This window comes from Polyodon spathula, chromosome 9, assembly GCF_017654505.1.
Source record: "Polyodon spathula isolate WHYD16114869_AA chromosome 9, ASM1765450v1, whole genome shotgun sequence".
NCBI lineage: Eukaryota > Metazoa > Chordata > Actinopteri > Acipenseriformes > Polyodontidae > Polyodon > Polyodon spathula.
The window spans coordinates 23038291-23051809 of record NC_054542.1 but is presented as its reverse complement, the minus strand read 5'-3'; the positions used below and the strand labels follow the sequence as shown (position 1 = coordinate 23051809).

The 13519-nt window shown below is 40.8% G+C and overlaps 1 protein-coding gene across 2 annotated transcripts in view; it reads left to right on the top strand.

Annotated features, from left to right (window-relative positions):
• The window catches only part of appa (amyloid beta (A4) precursor protein a), a 68780-nt gene that overhangs the window by 36493 nt on the left and 18768 nt on the right, over positions 1-13519 (top strand). The window contains exons 6-10 of one of the 2 annotated variants that reach the window (XM_041258918.1): positions 2192-2376; positions 8111-8278; positions 9835-9968; positions 11171-11245; positions 12087-12245. In XM_041258918.1, coding sequence (XP_041114852.1) covers positions 2192-2376; positions 8111-8278; positions 9835-9968; positions 11171-11245; positions 12087-12245 — 721 coding nt within the window. The remainder of the gene's footprint in view (positions 1-2191; positions 2377-8110; positions 8279-9834; positions 9969-11170; positions 11246-12086; positions 12246-13519) is intronic. The other variant, XM_041258919.1, reaches the window with a different exon arrangement.

The window sequence follows — 13519 nt, the reverse complement described above, 5'->3', positions numbered from 1 at the left end:
ATGTTGGGGCTGGCATTTAGTGTTTTAATCAATTAGCACTAAGCATTTCCATGTGAGGGCAGGTACTTATTATTTCAGGATATCAGCACCAAGCAATCCCCTGCGATGGAGAGCCTTCACTTTCCCGAAAGTCTCGCAGCAGCTGGTTTCGCTGTGATAACTGAGCTGAACTGATGACAAAACGTGAAAAGCATTCTCTAGCATCCATCCCCCCCTCCCCCACCCCCCCACACACTTTTCAGCAAAGTTAGGCACCCATGGGTGTGTCTACGAAAGTAGAATGATATTTAGGTCTGCATCTGTAGATTTGGCAAAACGATCAGTAACTTTCCTGCCCTTTTCTGGTTCACTTTCCTTTTGTTTTTACTTTTTGCATTTTTATTTTTTTAAAGCCACTTTTCATGTTTTATGTATAAAACAGTGCTTGCTAATATCTTCACTTACAATAGGCACTTGTATCTGTGTAAGTAGAATTTCAAACTCAAACTCCATGACAAGATTGACACAATATGAGAGACAAAAGAAGTGAAATCCAATTACCAAATTACCAATCATTAAATTGTTGGTAATGACACTCTAAATGGTGAATTATTTTTACCGATTCAACACTTTTCATTGTTATCCCATAAAGAGAGGTGACCTACACAAGTAACATTCCCAACTCCCTTAAAGTCAAGGAAACTGTGCCCATGGCTCTACTTTGCCTCCAATTTACCTTGCTGCAAGGGTCTGCTCATTGCAAAAACACAGGCTATATTATCTGCTGCAAGTGAGCTGTTCCTAAATTAAGGAAAGCTGTTCTAACATTTAATGCTTCAAACAAGACTTTGAAAGCATCTGTTCTCTCTCTCTGAGGGTAGCTCTGCACACATACACAGTACACATGCACACACACAAACGGTCTCTCTCTCCCATGTCAGAATGATTGCTGAGCTCCCAGTCCTGCTGTTTTTCGTGAGGGGGAGTTGGGTTGCTGAGACCTCCAGCGCTGTCTCTTTCTGTCTCGCTGCCTAAACTGCTGTAAGCTAGGAGAGAAAATTACAAGGGAAATGTCATTCCAGCTCCCTGCTGTTGAGAAAGAAACAGGACCAAGTGGAAAGTCCCCTGTTAGGTCCTTCTGGAAGAGCATCCAGTGTGTCTATTGCTTTCTCCAGTAGACATGTATATGTCATTGAATTCGTCATGGAAGCTTGAATTTGCAGGCTCCAAGATCCCAACTACTCAGTATTCTATTGTATTAAACTTTCCAGTTACAAGGTTTTTAGAACATGTTTCTCTATGACATACTGTATTGTATAAGATGGCTTTCAGACCCTCAGTACTGATTTCTCTATGTACTGTATTGTATTAACTGGCTCTTAGGTCCACACTACTGATTTTTCTATGACGCACTGTACTGTAATGAATTTGCTGGTTGTCAGATCTCCAGTACAGATTTCTCTGTATAGCATTTGTATAATATTTTTTTTTGTATTGTTCTGGTTCCCATGTACTGAATTAAAAGCTTTTTCATTAAAATTGAACATTCCGGTACAGTCTGAAATGTCAGGAAGGAAGGGCGGTGTTAAAGAAAGTTTGGTCTTGTTCTGCTCTCTTATCTCTGTGCTCTGTTGCTTTGACGTTTGATAAACCAGGATTCCCTTGCTGCTCTTCAGAATAGATTTGAAACCCTGTACAAAAGAACATTCTTCTGCTTTGCTAACCACTTGAAACATCAAACATCAATGTCTGTTGCTTTGGTAATAATAATATAATACAGAAATAGTACAGTGTATAGAGAAACCTTGTATCCCATGTTAACAGCCTCATAAATTATTCTAGAATGCAATCCATAGCTGTCCTCCCCGCATGCCTAAAAAGCACCTGTATTTATAAATGTATGTGTGTATTGTATTCATTTACTGTATAATTGTGCAAATAAGAGCACACGCTAATGTAATGGATAACCAAAACAATTGAAATCTATAAAAAAAAAAAAAAATCAATTTACGTGTTACTATCACAATTTAATATGCTGTCCTATACTCATGCAGAGATTTATAAACACCTTGGCCCCCATGTCTTGAGGTTGCTTAAACTGAAGAATTAACCACGCTTTGATGATGCTTCAACCAGAGGATTAACTGCATGTTCTCAGAAAACAGAATTTACAAATATAAGCCCCTCCCCTGTCCCTGTCTCCTCCTATCAGTGAGCCCCGGGAGGTGGAGCTAGAAGACCCTGAGGAGGCAGACCCAGCACTGGGTGAAGATGACGAGGAGGATGATGATGAGGGAGAAGAAGAGCCCGAGGGAGACCCCAACGAGCGCACCACCAGCATCGCCATGACGACCACCACCACCACCACCACCGAGTCTGTAGAGGAGGTAGTCAGAGGTGAGCAGCGCCTTTCCAAAGCTCTCTCTTCATAACCTCTTTGTGAGGCTGTCAACATTCTCTTGTGTTGGGCTTCATCTGCTCTGCAGTATAATTGGAAACTTTTATTTTTAGTGTTTTATCACGCAACTGTCTAGAGTAAAGTGTTTGTTTTGTGATGGTTTTTCATTGAAATATCACAGTTGCTTAACCACTTAATGGGATAACTTTCAATTTGTTTCCGAAACAGCTAAAAATAACTGTTCTGTAGTTGATTGTACATGAATTTGTTTAATAATTCTATAGAATGAATACATGAGGCTTAAATTAGATAGCTGAAGAGTATTTCCTCCTTATTTGCTTTTCTGCTGTGCCTGGATATCTTTATGCTATTGAAGCGTCTCATTTAGAAAAACCCCTTTATCATATTCGACATGCAACAAAACCACGGTTACCAACATTCTGATTGAAATAACGTTTGGTCACAGTGAGGTTTATACCTTGTAAAGCTAAAGTTCCTACACATATTAAAAATTGTCTCAAATAAACCGTAGAAAACACAGCATATAAAGTGTATTGCACAGACTTTTATAGCATATGTTTACAAGTAAAATAATATGCACAGAACAAAACATTAGATAGTTGAACAGAACTAACTTGCACTTCCTATTCTGAGCTCCGCCCCTCTCCTGCTTAAGCACCACTGGAGGTGAGGCAGACGGGCCCGCTTTGTCCTGCTGCAGAGACTTCGGCCCTCCATCAGGGTATTGTGCACAATACTCATTAAGTGTTTTCCTCGTGCCCCATTTTCAAATCAAACTAGTAACTGTCACCGTATATATCCATAATAGCAAAAGCTTACCTACACCTTAACCCGCTAATTTCAAAGTAGGCGCTTTGAATGACAGGTGCTGTAGCTGGCAAATGAAAGTGCACAGTCGGTCTTGATGACTGACAGTCATTTAAACAAATGAGAGCATTCTAGCGCTGCTTCAGAACAGGATGAAATGACTGATGGTGGAACCACACTGTCCTATTAAGGAACCACTGAGTTGACAGACAGCAAGTATAAAAACTACACAGACTAAAGATGATTTCTTAAATTATTATTTTTGGTAAGAAAAAAGTTTATCCTATAGAATTTATTTCAGTCTAACTCATATTTTTTGGGAATTCGACGATTAACGAGCTTTACTGATTTACAATCAAAGTAGCAAGTCTAGCTATAGATTAATAAATAATAAATCAATTTTGGAGCACCAAGACTGTTCATTGTTCAGCAAACCTCATAAAGGGGTCAGACTAAAAGCTAAAAGGTATTTGAAGCTGCTCGCTTAAGTTTTCACAGGATTCAATACCCGAGAAGAGTGAAGTGTCAGAGACTGACGCCACCATTTTGTGCAAATGCTTTGGTGGCGATTGTTGCATTGAAGCTGTCAGTTTAATAATAAATTTGTTAAAATAATGATGCTTCATTGTAAAGAACCAATCACAGTTTACTCCAAACAGGAATGTGAGAGAGTCTGTGTGGTGATGGAGTAGAGCTCCATCTGCAGCGAGACAGATGAACTTCATGAATTGCTTTCTTGTATTATTCATCTTGTGCGCATTAGACTAACAATGTGTATTTTGTCAATAGTGGGTACATGCTGTGGGTTTTAATATCTAGACTTGGAAACTCAAAGCTTTAATGTCTGTATGATTGCGGCTGTGTTTCCTATCTTGCAGTATATTATTGGACAACTGTTTGACGCACAAGTTACACAAAGACAATCACAAATTATTAGAATCAGGCTGTGGTATAAACAGTTCATGTGTGAATAACGGATTGTTGCTCTTTTAATGAAACTTCCTTGGCTCGGTGTCTCAGCCAGAGATTGATTACTGACACTGGAACTGCTTCATTATCTTGATGGGGAAACTGTTGTTGCAGATCGTTTTTCATCAGTAAGCAAGATCAGAATTATGTTTCCTTCCCCCTGCTTTGCCCATTCACTGACTAACTATATTTTTGAAAAGATAGAGGGGTTTATTTTATTAATCTAAACAGCAGCGGAGAAACACTGGAGTCGTTCTTGCACACCGTATTGATGCCATTGGTTCTTAACTCTAAATTAATTCTGATTTAATTATTTTCCTAAGATCAAGCTCTGCATCTGCTTAGCAACTCATCGTAATTTGGAACAGTGTCGTTCACCCGGTCATTCTGTCTTTGAATTTGCGTCTAATGCAAAATGATTTCAAAAACAGCACCATCACTTCAAGTACCATTCAATTACCAAACTCAATTACCCTCTCCTCCAGTGTTTTATATGTACTTTGAATGATTCTGCAACTGTTTGTGCTATTTCAAGTCCAAGTCCATATATTCATTACAAGTCATATCCTTGTCAAAAATGGAAACCTACCACTTGAGCCAGAAAAAAACATGAACAGTGTCAGAATATGAACACCTGTCAAAACGCTCTTAATAGAATGCAGGGAGAGTAAGGGGGTTCAGTTGTCCTTGAGAGATACATAATCGTTCCTCAGTGATTACCATTAGGGGTGTACCAATCTTTATTTTCCAAATAATTACCTTTTAAGATGAAAAAGCTGACCTTCCTTCATCTTTACAATTGAATTTACAATCAGTGGCAATTAACTTCTGCATTGTCTTCTCTTCTCATCGTGGGCGCTGACATCTTTGCTGTCGCACCGAGGCTGTAAACGGGCAATGAAAATATGTTGCAAAACTGGGAAATGCAGCTGATTCATCACGTAAATGTGACCTTTCCTTAACCTAACTGAATAGCTAGGATGTGCATTTCTTTGAGATTAATCAGAGTTTACATCTTGCCTAGGACTACAATCCCACAATTCACTGCAGAGATTATGCATTTTAAGGAAAGTGAAATGTAACAGGGGTGTTCTGTTACTGTGTGGTATCCACTGATTGACAGTACAGACACAGAGGTCAACGTTGAAACGCTTCTTAAGTGTCCAGGTTTTATTTACAAAATTGCAGTCATGTGCAGTGGTAGGTGGCCGCTCTAGGGTACCAACAATGGTAGTCCTAGTGCGGAGGAAAATATACAACGCTACTCCCACTAAAAGGGAGGTCCTGCTCCAGGAACCTTCTCCCTAACACACTAAACCAGGGGTGCCAAACTCAGTTCCTGGAGGGCCGCAGGGTCTTCTGGCTTTCGTTCCGTCTGAGCTCTCAGTTACTTAATTGGTCTAATTATTTGATTAATTGGACACATTTAACTCGCCTTTCCAGGACTCATTGTTTTATAGGTAGTGTACCTTGAATCAAGTGCATTTTTGGAACTCAACTATAAGACTGTGAAAAAATATTAAATATGTCCAATTGAACAAATAATGTGATCAATTAAGTTAATTGAGAGCTAAAGTTGGAATGAAAACCAGTAGAGCCTGCTGCCCTTGAGGTCTGGAGTTTGACACCCCTGCGCTAAATAAACTGGAGTGGGATAAAATCACCTAAACTGATCCCTATACTGAGCACTCAGATCCCAGTTAACACACAGGGTGATCACAAGTGGTTGCTTTGTTTGCTCACCCTGGTTCGTACACACAGTCGTGAGGTTTCCAAGCCCATTCACTTCCAGCTTGCTGACAAAGAACAACAACACAGAGAACAAAAGACTGGCTTTGGAGACTCTATTTTAAAGTCATATGGCCAGGGTTAATTGATAATCACTCAGCACCTGGCCACATGCTGCACTTGAAGTTCAATTAGGCAGGGAGGGAATTCTGACCTCCCCGCACTGCCATATTTAACACAAATGTGATTTGTAAAATTTAAATCAGTTGTATTTATAATCAAACAAAACACTATTTACAGGTGCAGGGCCTCAGCCCTGCTACATGAAATAAAAACGATTTCATATCAAAACCAATAAAGAATCGGTTCTATATTAAATACACTGTCAGATTGGTATTGATTGACACACAATAATTGTGCAGAAAAGGGAAAACAAGAGCGTTGTTTTATCTAGTCATTTACCATTTTATTAAATTTTGAATTAATACCTTAAACTTTTCTTTTTTTTTTTTTTTAAAGGAAAATATCAGTATTGGCACACGCCTATTTGCCACTACTTTTAGGATGGGAATTCTGCCTCAGTCTTTGTCCCATCACTTTTTTGACTCTTCAAAAGCATCAGCAATTAGTTCAATCTTGGCTACAATAGCTGCTTGACTTAGACTGTTGAGCTTTTGTATATATTACACAATAAATATCAGGGATTCCATATGCATAACAAATTAATTTGAGGGACACCTATTTATATATTAGTCTGATACGTATTTTTCCCAATTTATTGTCTAACCTCATATTCCCCACCGCAGCAGCAATTGCTTGTTGTATTGAGGCCAGGAGGTGAATCCTTCAGCAGGCTTTCCAGTCAAATGGTAAACTTTCGATTTAAAAGCCTTTTACTGGATGGCTTTTCCTGTTTATTTAGCTGGTCAGCAATATCAGCTTGGCCAAAGCAAACAGACTCCCAGTAGCAGTGACTGTTGGGATTCTCAATTGGATTGTTTTGTGCAGCATTATTCTCTTCTTACTTGGACACACATAAAACAAAGTATGAACTTTGATTCCGGTATCCATTATGAAGACAGAAAATGGGATTGTGTTTTTTAGAGGGACCCATGTTCAGGTTTCTCAAATTTTTTGCCCTGCTTCAGTAAGTCTTTGTTCCAGAGCCGAGTATGCACTATTTATTTTTTATAAATGTCTGGTTATTGTTTCAAAAATGATACTAGACCATGAACCGCGACACTCTTGGTTTTGGAACATTCACAATTTTCCAAATAATGTGTAACCATGGTCCATTGTGCATTGGATACTGTGCAATACTGAGTATTCAGCAGTCTGTGGTTGCCTGGGCACAGAGGTTATTAAACAGTTGGTCAAGCACAGAGGAGTCCTGCGACAGTGTTCTCATTGTGTTCAGTGTGCCGGAGCTCTGGAGCTCCCAGGTCACTGCTGTGCCCAGTCCTGGGGCTGCAGAGGCAGGGAGGTCAGAGCACTGGCTCTCTCGACATAGGGTGGGGCTGAGTAATTCATTTTATGAAGGAGTTTCTTGGAACTCCTGTGCATTTAGTTCCAGTGTGGGGAATCCGAGATGGATGGGGTAATTAGAGCCTAGTAGACAGTGAAATTGTGCATCTCGGCATCCTTAACCACCAGTGCTTGGACAAACAGGCATTTTTGTGAATATTCTTTTAAAATTAAAACAAATATTAAAAGTGTTTCATTTTGAATTACCTGGTTTCCTCATTTGTGTATTCCTTTCTTTTTTTTCCTGTTTTTTTTTTTTTTTTTTTTTTTTTTTGATAGTCATTTATGAATTGTTATATGAATGAATATGAACATGGTCATTTTTGGCATCAAGTACATTTCAAACAGTTTTTGTTGAATTATTGATTTGAATATTTATCCCAGCATTATCCACTGTGTTCCTCCCTATTCTGAAAGCTGCTGCTTTACATTTTTTTTTTTTTCCTATGATTTAAAATAAATTTTTACATTAATGACACCCAAAGAAGTCAACAACAGTTTGTGGCTTTGTTTATTTTAGTCCTAAAAACGGATTTGGAAAAAACACCCCTTGAACCCTCTGTCATCAATATGATCTCCAAAACAAAGCATGCATTTTCCTTCGCGGTTTGTGAGGTGAAAGCAGTGTCTGGTGGGATTTGTCAGCCCCCCAGTGATATTAAAGCTAGAGTTTTGTCCCTGTAGAGGTGTGCTCCGAAGAGGCTGTGACTGGGCCATGCCGTGCCATGCTCCCTCGCTGGTACTTCGACCTGGCCAGCGGTCAGTGTGTCCAGTTCATCTACGGTGGCTGTGGCGGCAACCGCAACAACTTCGAGACGCAGGTGTACTGTCTCTCGGTGTGCGGCAGCGTGCGTAAGTGAACATGCACAACCCTCCTCGACTGCACAGGGGCTCTCTCTCTCCTCACTCCTGCATTCCGCCCTGTCACTAACCCTGGTTAACGTTGTTTTCTTCCTCAGCCCTCTCTTCGCTGCTGTCTCTCCGTACCTTTCTGGCTGTATGTCTTGCCATCTGGCTGCGTTATTAAATGTTGGTGCTGATAAAGCTCAAGTAGTCCACACAGGTTTGGCAGAACTGAACAGCTCTTTCTTCCCTGTCATCTATGCCTATGTATGTCTCATACATTCTCCTGTATCCAAAACAAGAAGTCTTATAAATTTTTAGTCCCACAGCAGTACAACACAATTTAAGTTACAGTAAATAAAAACTAGTATGGCTAAATCTGTTCAGTCCCAAAATATTGCCTGCAGGCACCTGTTTTAGTTTGGTCAAACTCTTGTATGCATTTTGGGAAGCGCCTCACCAGACTGCGGTATGGAAGCCACTTCTGTCTGTGTGTGGGGTGTGCTTGTGGGGACTTTAACCCAGTGTTGTTTGATCTTCTCTAACTACAGTATTTCGTTTTACAGTTTTCTCTTGTCTGATAATCTAATACTTTGTTTTTCAGTACGTTAATACTTTGGGGGAGGTGGGGTGATGTTGGAAGTTCACAATCTTTTTTCACAAATGTACTGTGGTGTGTCTGTTACATTTTTATTTATTTTTTGCCACATTTGCAGTCTGGAGCCCTTAATAATAATAATAATAATAATAATAATAATAATAATAATAATAATAATGTGCACAGTTCTTGGAAACAAAAGTTTTAAAAAAATTCTGAAACTGACAACAAAAAAAAACAATTCTAAAGGCAAATTCTTTTTAAAACAAATATAATTATTTTATAGTGTTCTGGTTCACAAAAATCCACTGGATTTTAAACCGGCCAGAGTTGACTGAGCAGATTGATTTCTTTGTGAACATAAATTACCGGCACGCAGATGCCCCCGTGAAGTGAGGAGCTGCTGATTGACACTGCCATTAAACACTAGCAGAAGATTTAAGGGAGGGAGGGGAAAGACGAGTGAGAGAAAGAGAAAATAAGAACTAGGTAGAGAGATTTACTGACTTGTGAAACCTGTCTGCATGCCCTGCAACTCCAGAGTAATAAAGCTTGTATAATCGGGAGTAATGGTGCCGCATCAGCACTAAACACAGGCCTGCATCAGAGTGCTGAAATATTAGAGAAGCTGTACCTCCCCTCACTCAGCCAGCCCGCCAGTCTGCCTGCTCTCTCCATCGCAGGCTGCTCCTTCTGGGGGTCCTTTTTTAATTCTTTAATAAACTGCCCTCGAACAGGGTCTGCTGTTGTTGATTTTGGGATGAGGGACTGGGAAGCAATGTGTCTTAGTGGCAATGTCATCTATAAATCAGCCTTGTGGTTCATACCGAGGGACCGGGATGTAGTGAGGTTTAGTGGTTAGGGCTGAGGTACTGGGAAGGCCCAATAGTAACTGGAGAGTTTCAGGTGCCACTGTTAGTTCCCTGCAGTTAAGTTTTCCTTTTGTCGGTCCCTTCTCTGTGTGCAGTGCCAACTACAGCTGCTAGCACCCCCAATGCAGTGGACAAGTATCTGGAGACTCCTGGTGATGAGAACGAACACGCTCACTTCCAGAAGGCCAAGGAGAGCCTGGAGGCCAAGCACCGGGAGAGGATGTCTCAGGTAGGGCTGCCCATCACTGCCCTTCCCCTGGGAGGGGGCTTTAGAACAGACTTAATCCATTATAATCGTACAGTGACTTGGAAGACATTGTATTCAAAACAATATATAGTTTGACAATAAACCATTGATTTTAGAATTCCTTGAAAAAAATGATATGGAAATGAGTATTTAAATAACATGTTGTTAAAATATCCAGCCACAAACCACCTCCTGTTTTCTTTCAGTTGTCCTGTAGAACTTGATTCAAGAATATGCTGTCAGAAGTACAATAATATGTTTCTGACACCACTGGTTGAACTCTGAGGGCCCCTATACTGAATGACAAGCACCACTTTGTGCAACACCTGATTTTCCAATCCATCTATCTTATTATAGTGCTAACCATGCCCAACCTTGCTTTGACCCATATGAGTTCAGGCTCCAGTGTAGCGCAGGCTTGTGCACACTGCTGAGCTGTGACTATGATGAGCTAAGGGAGATTCAGACAGTGTTAAACTGCCTCTGTGCACATTCCAGTTGAGTCACCTGATTGTGTGCATTTCAAGGAGCCGTCCTCGTTCTTATCAGAAGCAGGTCTGACAAAGCTCCAGGACCTGCAATGCTGGCTGTGTCGGTGACCTCCATGCATGATGAACTCCAGTGTTAATGCTCACCACTGAAGCCTGCAGCCACAGAAAAGAGGAATTTGATGTGATCTTACGCTGAGCAGGGCTGTGCGTGGGCTCCATTAGGTGCTGTGATGGGCAGCCACAGTGGTCTCCCTTTCTGTTTACCCTTTCATCCATTTGACTCAACTGCCCGTAACAATAACATTCTGCAAAACCTCCTGCTTTCATGCAGATTGATTGGTTTTGTTTATAAAGAGACCTATCATAAACAGGCAATTCCTGGTGCCTGAGGGTCACACTGGATGGATCTGAATTATTGTCTTCTCTATTGGTGTTGTCCCAGTAGCCTCCAAAAACTCAATACTGGACTGGTTGCCCTCCCTCCACCGCTTATTTCTCTCCTAACTCAATAGAAGAGTCTTCCCAATCCTAAACAACATACATGTGAACCCGATCTAAGATGGCACATTTCTACATCATGGTGTGTAGCAATGAAACCCGCTCAACAATACACCTCTTGGAAGTGCTTGCTTACTGGAAAAGCTGTTTTATTCAGAGTTGTAGATGTAAGAGGTTATCCCTGTCTTTGTCCAGGTCATGAGAGAATGGGAGGAGGCAGAGAGGCAGGCCAAGAACATGCCACGGGTTGACAAGAAGGCTGTCATCCAGGTGAGTAGCAAGCAGGCTGCTGTGGAAAATTAGGAATGAAACATGCCAGTAACATTGTGAACCCCAGTGGCCAGAAAATGACTCTTCATCTTGGAGTAGGTGAGATTAAAGTTACACATACAATTACTGATATAGATCAAAACATAATTTATTATTTAATACTGTACATCTGACAGGTACCATTTCAATAGGAACTTGTTTTTTGTTGTTTTTTTTTAAACAAAGCAGAACTGCAAATTGTCAAACTGGCTTGTTAACCATCTTGTACACACACTTCTGCCCCCCCATACCCATCCTGCATATTGTCCTCCATAAGCATCAATGTGGAGACATCAGTCTCATTCATTCCAGAGGGCTTTCAGCAGATTGAGACCCAGCAGAGCAGTTGGGTGAACCAAGCAGGGAGGTGTGCTCAGAAGTGATCATGTTGCAGAAGCAGATAACATGGTGTTAAATCCAAAACATTGAACATTCCTCACTTGTTCTGGCTGCTGGTAATTAGCCAATTTCACCTCTTCGACCCTGACCTTTAGCGATGTACAGTTCAGGAGAAGAGAAGCAATTACTGTATTGATTATATTAATGTCATTAAATAGTACATTGAATAAGAATGACAGCTAATTCTGTTAGTTTCACAGCTTGTGCTGCCATTGTATACACTCCTGCACCCAGTAAATATACAAAGACTGCCAAACATCTCCTTCCCCTCATGTTATCTCCCCATGCCCTCTCTCTCTCTCTCTCTCTCTCTCTCTCTCTCTCCCCCTCTCCCCCATTGTTTCCACACTTTCACTCTTTTTTCTCTCGTGTTCTCACTTCTCTCATTCTCTCTCTCTGGCAGCACTTCCAGGAGAAGGTAGAGTCTCTGGAGCAGGAGGCAGCGAGCGAGCGGCAGCAGCTGGTTGAGACTCACATGGCGCGTGTGGAGGCCATGCTGAACGACCGCAGGCGCATCGCCCTCGAGAACTACCTCACTGCACTGCAGGCCGATCCCCCAAAGGTATATGTCGCTGAAATGAGTCAATACTAATTTTACCTGAGAATGTATGAATGACTATTTTAACACTAGAACTACCGGAGTGGTCTTACTTGTGTAATAATAGTGTACCAAACCAGCTATTGCAAGACCGGAGATGGAAATTACCATTGAATAGCTAACAGTCGAACTCAGACACAAAATAAAAAGGTAAACAGAAAACACCTGTATAAAACAGTCAAACAAATCTCAGGCACTATTCTCTATTGCTTCACAGAGTGTCGTAAGCTCCCCGCTGCATGTTAAAAGTCGTCTCTGAGCTACTAAAGCCATTCTGTTTTATACCCCAGCATTTGCAATCATAAGTCCCCTTCCAACACCACCCCCAAGTCTTGTGTCAGTGCTCGTGGTGTAACAGGTTTCCCTCATGTGTAACAAGCAGGCTTCAAAAACAAAAAATAACATCAAAATGTCTGATTTACAAAGAAATGAGAAAATACGAGTGAGGAAATCAGAATTAAAGGTAAGCGCTATGTTTGGTATGTTTAAAATAAACATGCGATTTTGACTACGTTTAACACAGAACAGTTTCATAGCTTGAGACGCTGCAGTAGGTTTAAACACATTTTAATAGAACGTAAAAAAGACCGCTGCGGTAGTTCTAGGTATGTATGTACGCCCGGTAGTTCTAGTGTTAAACTATAGATGACTCGGTAGAAGGCACTCGCACTTAAGCTTCACCAGTGTTCCAGCCTGTGCTTTATAAGAACACATTAAATGACATTATAGATCACATGGTGCTCATTTCTAGAACTGCAACGGTGTGAATCCCAGTGTCTTGAAATATATGGCCTGTTTACCCCCAGTCATAAGCTATAACAGATATTATATTGAGCTTTGTCAATATCATCACAGGCCGTTACCTTTCAAGTACAAAATGTAACCATTACCTAATGGGTGCTTACCTCCTAAAGACACTGAAATCTGAATATTATATACCAAAGCTGCTGTGCCATGCCCGCCCCCTAGGGTATAAAAGGACTGCTTTCGCAGATCTCAGCACCATTATTCCTCTCAAGTTCTGACCTGATGGGAACCTGGTATCCGTACTTGCTGCTTATGACTGTATAATTTTTGCTGATTTATTATGTTTATCTTAATTTATGTGATATTTTAGTTATGCTGTAATATATATTTTGGAACTAGAGTTTTTAGCCCTAGCTACTTGTTACTGGGGTTGCTAATGGTAACGCACAAGGCAGCTTCTTGACTTAGCCTTGTAGCATTCCAGTCGTTCT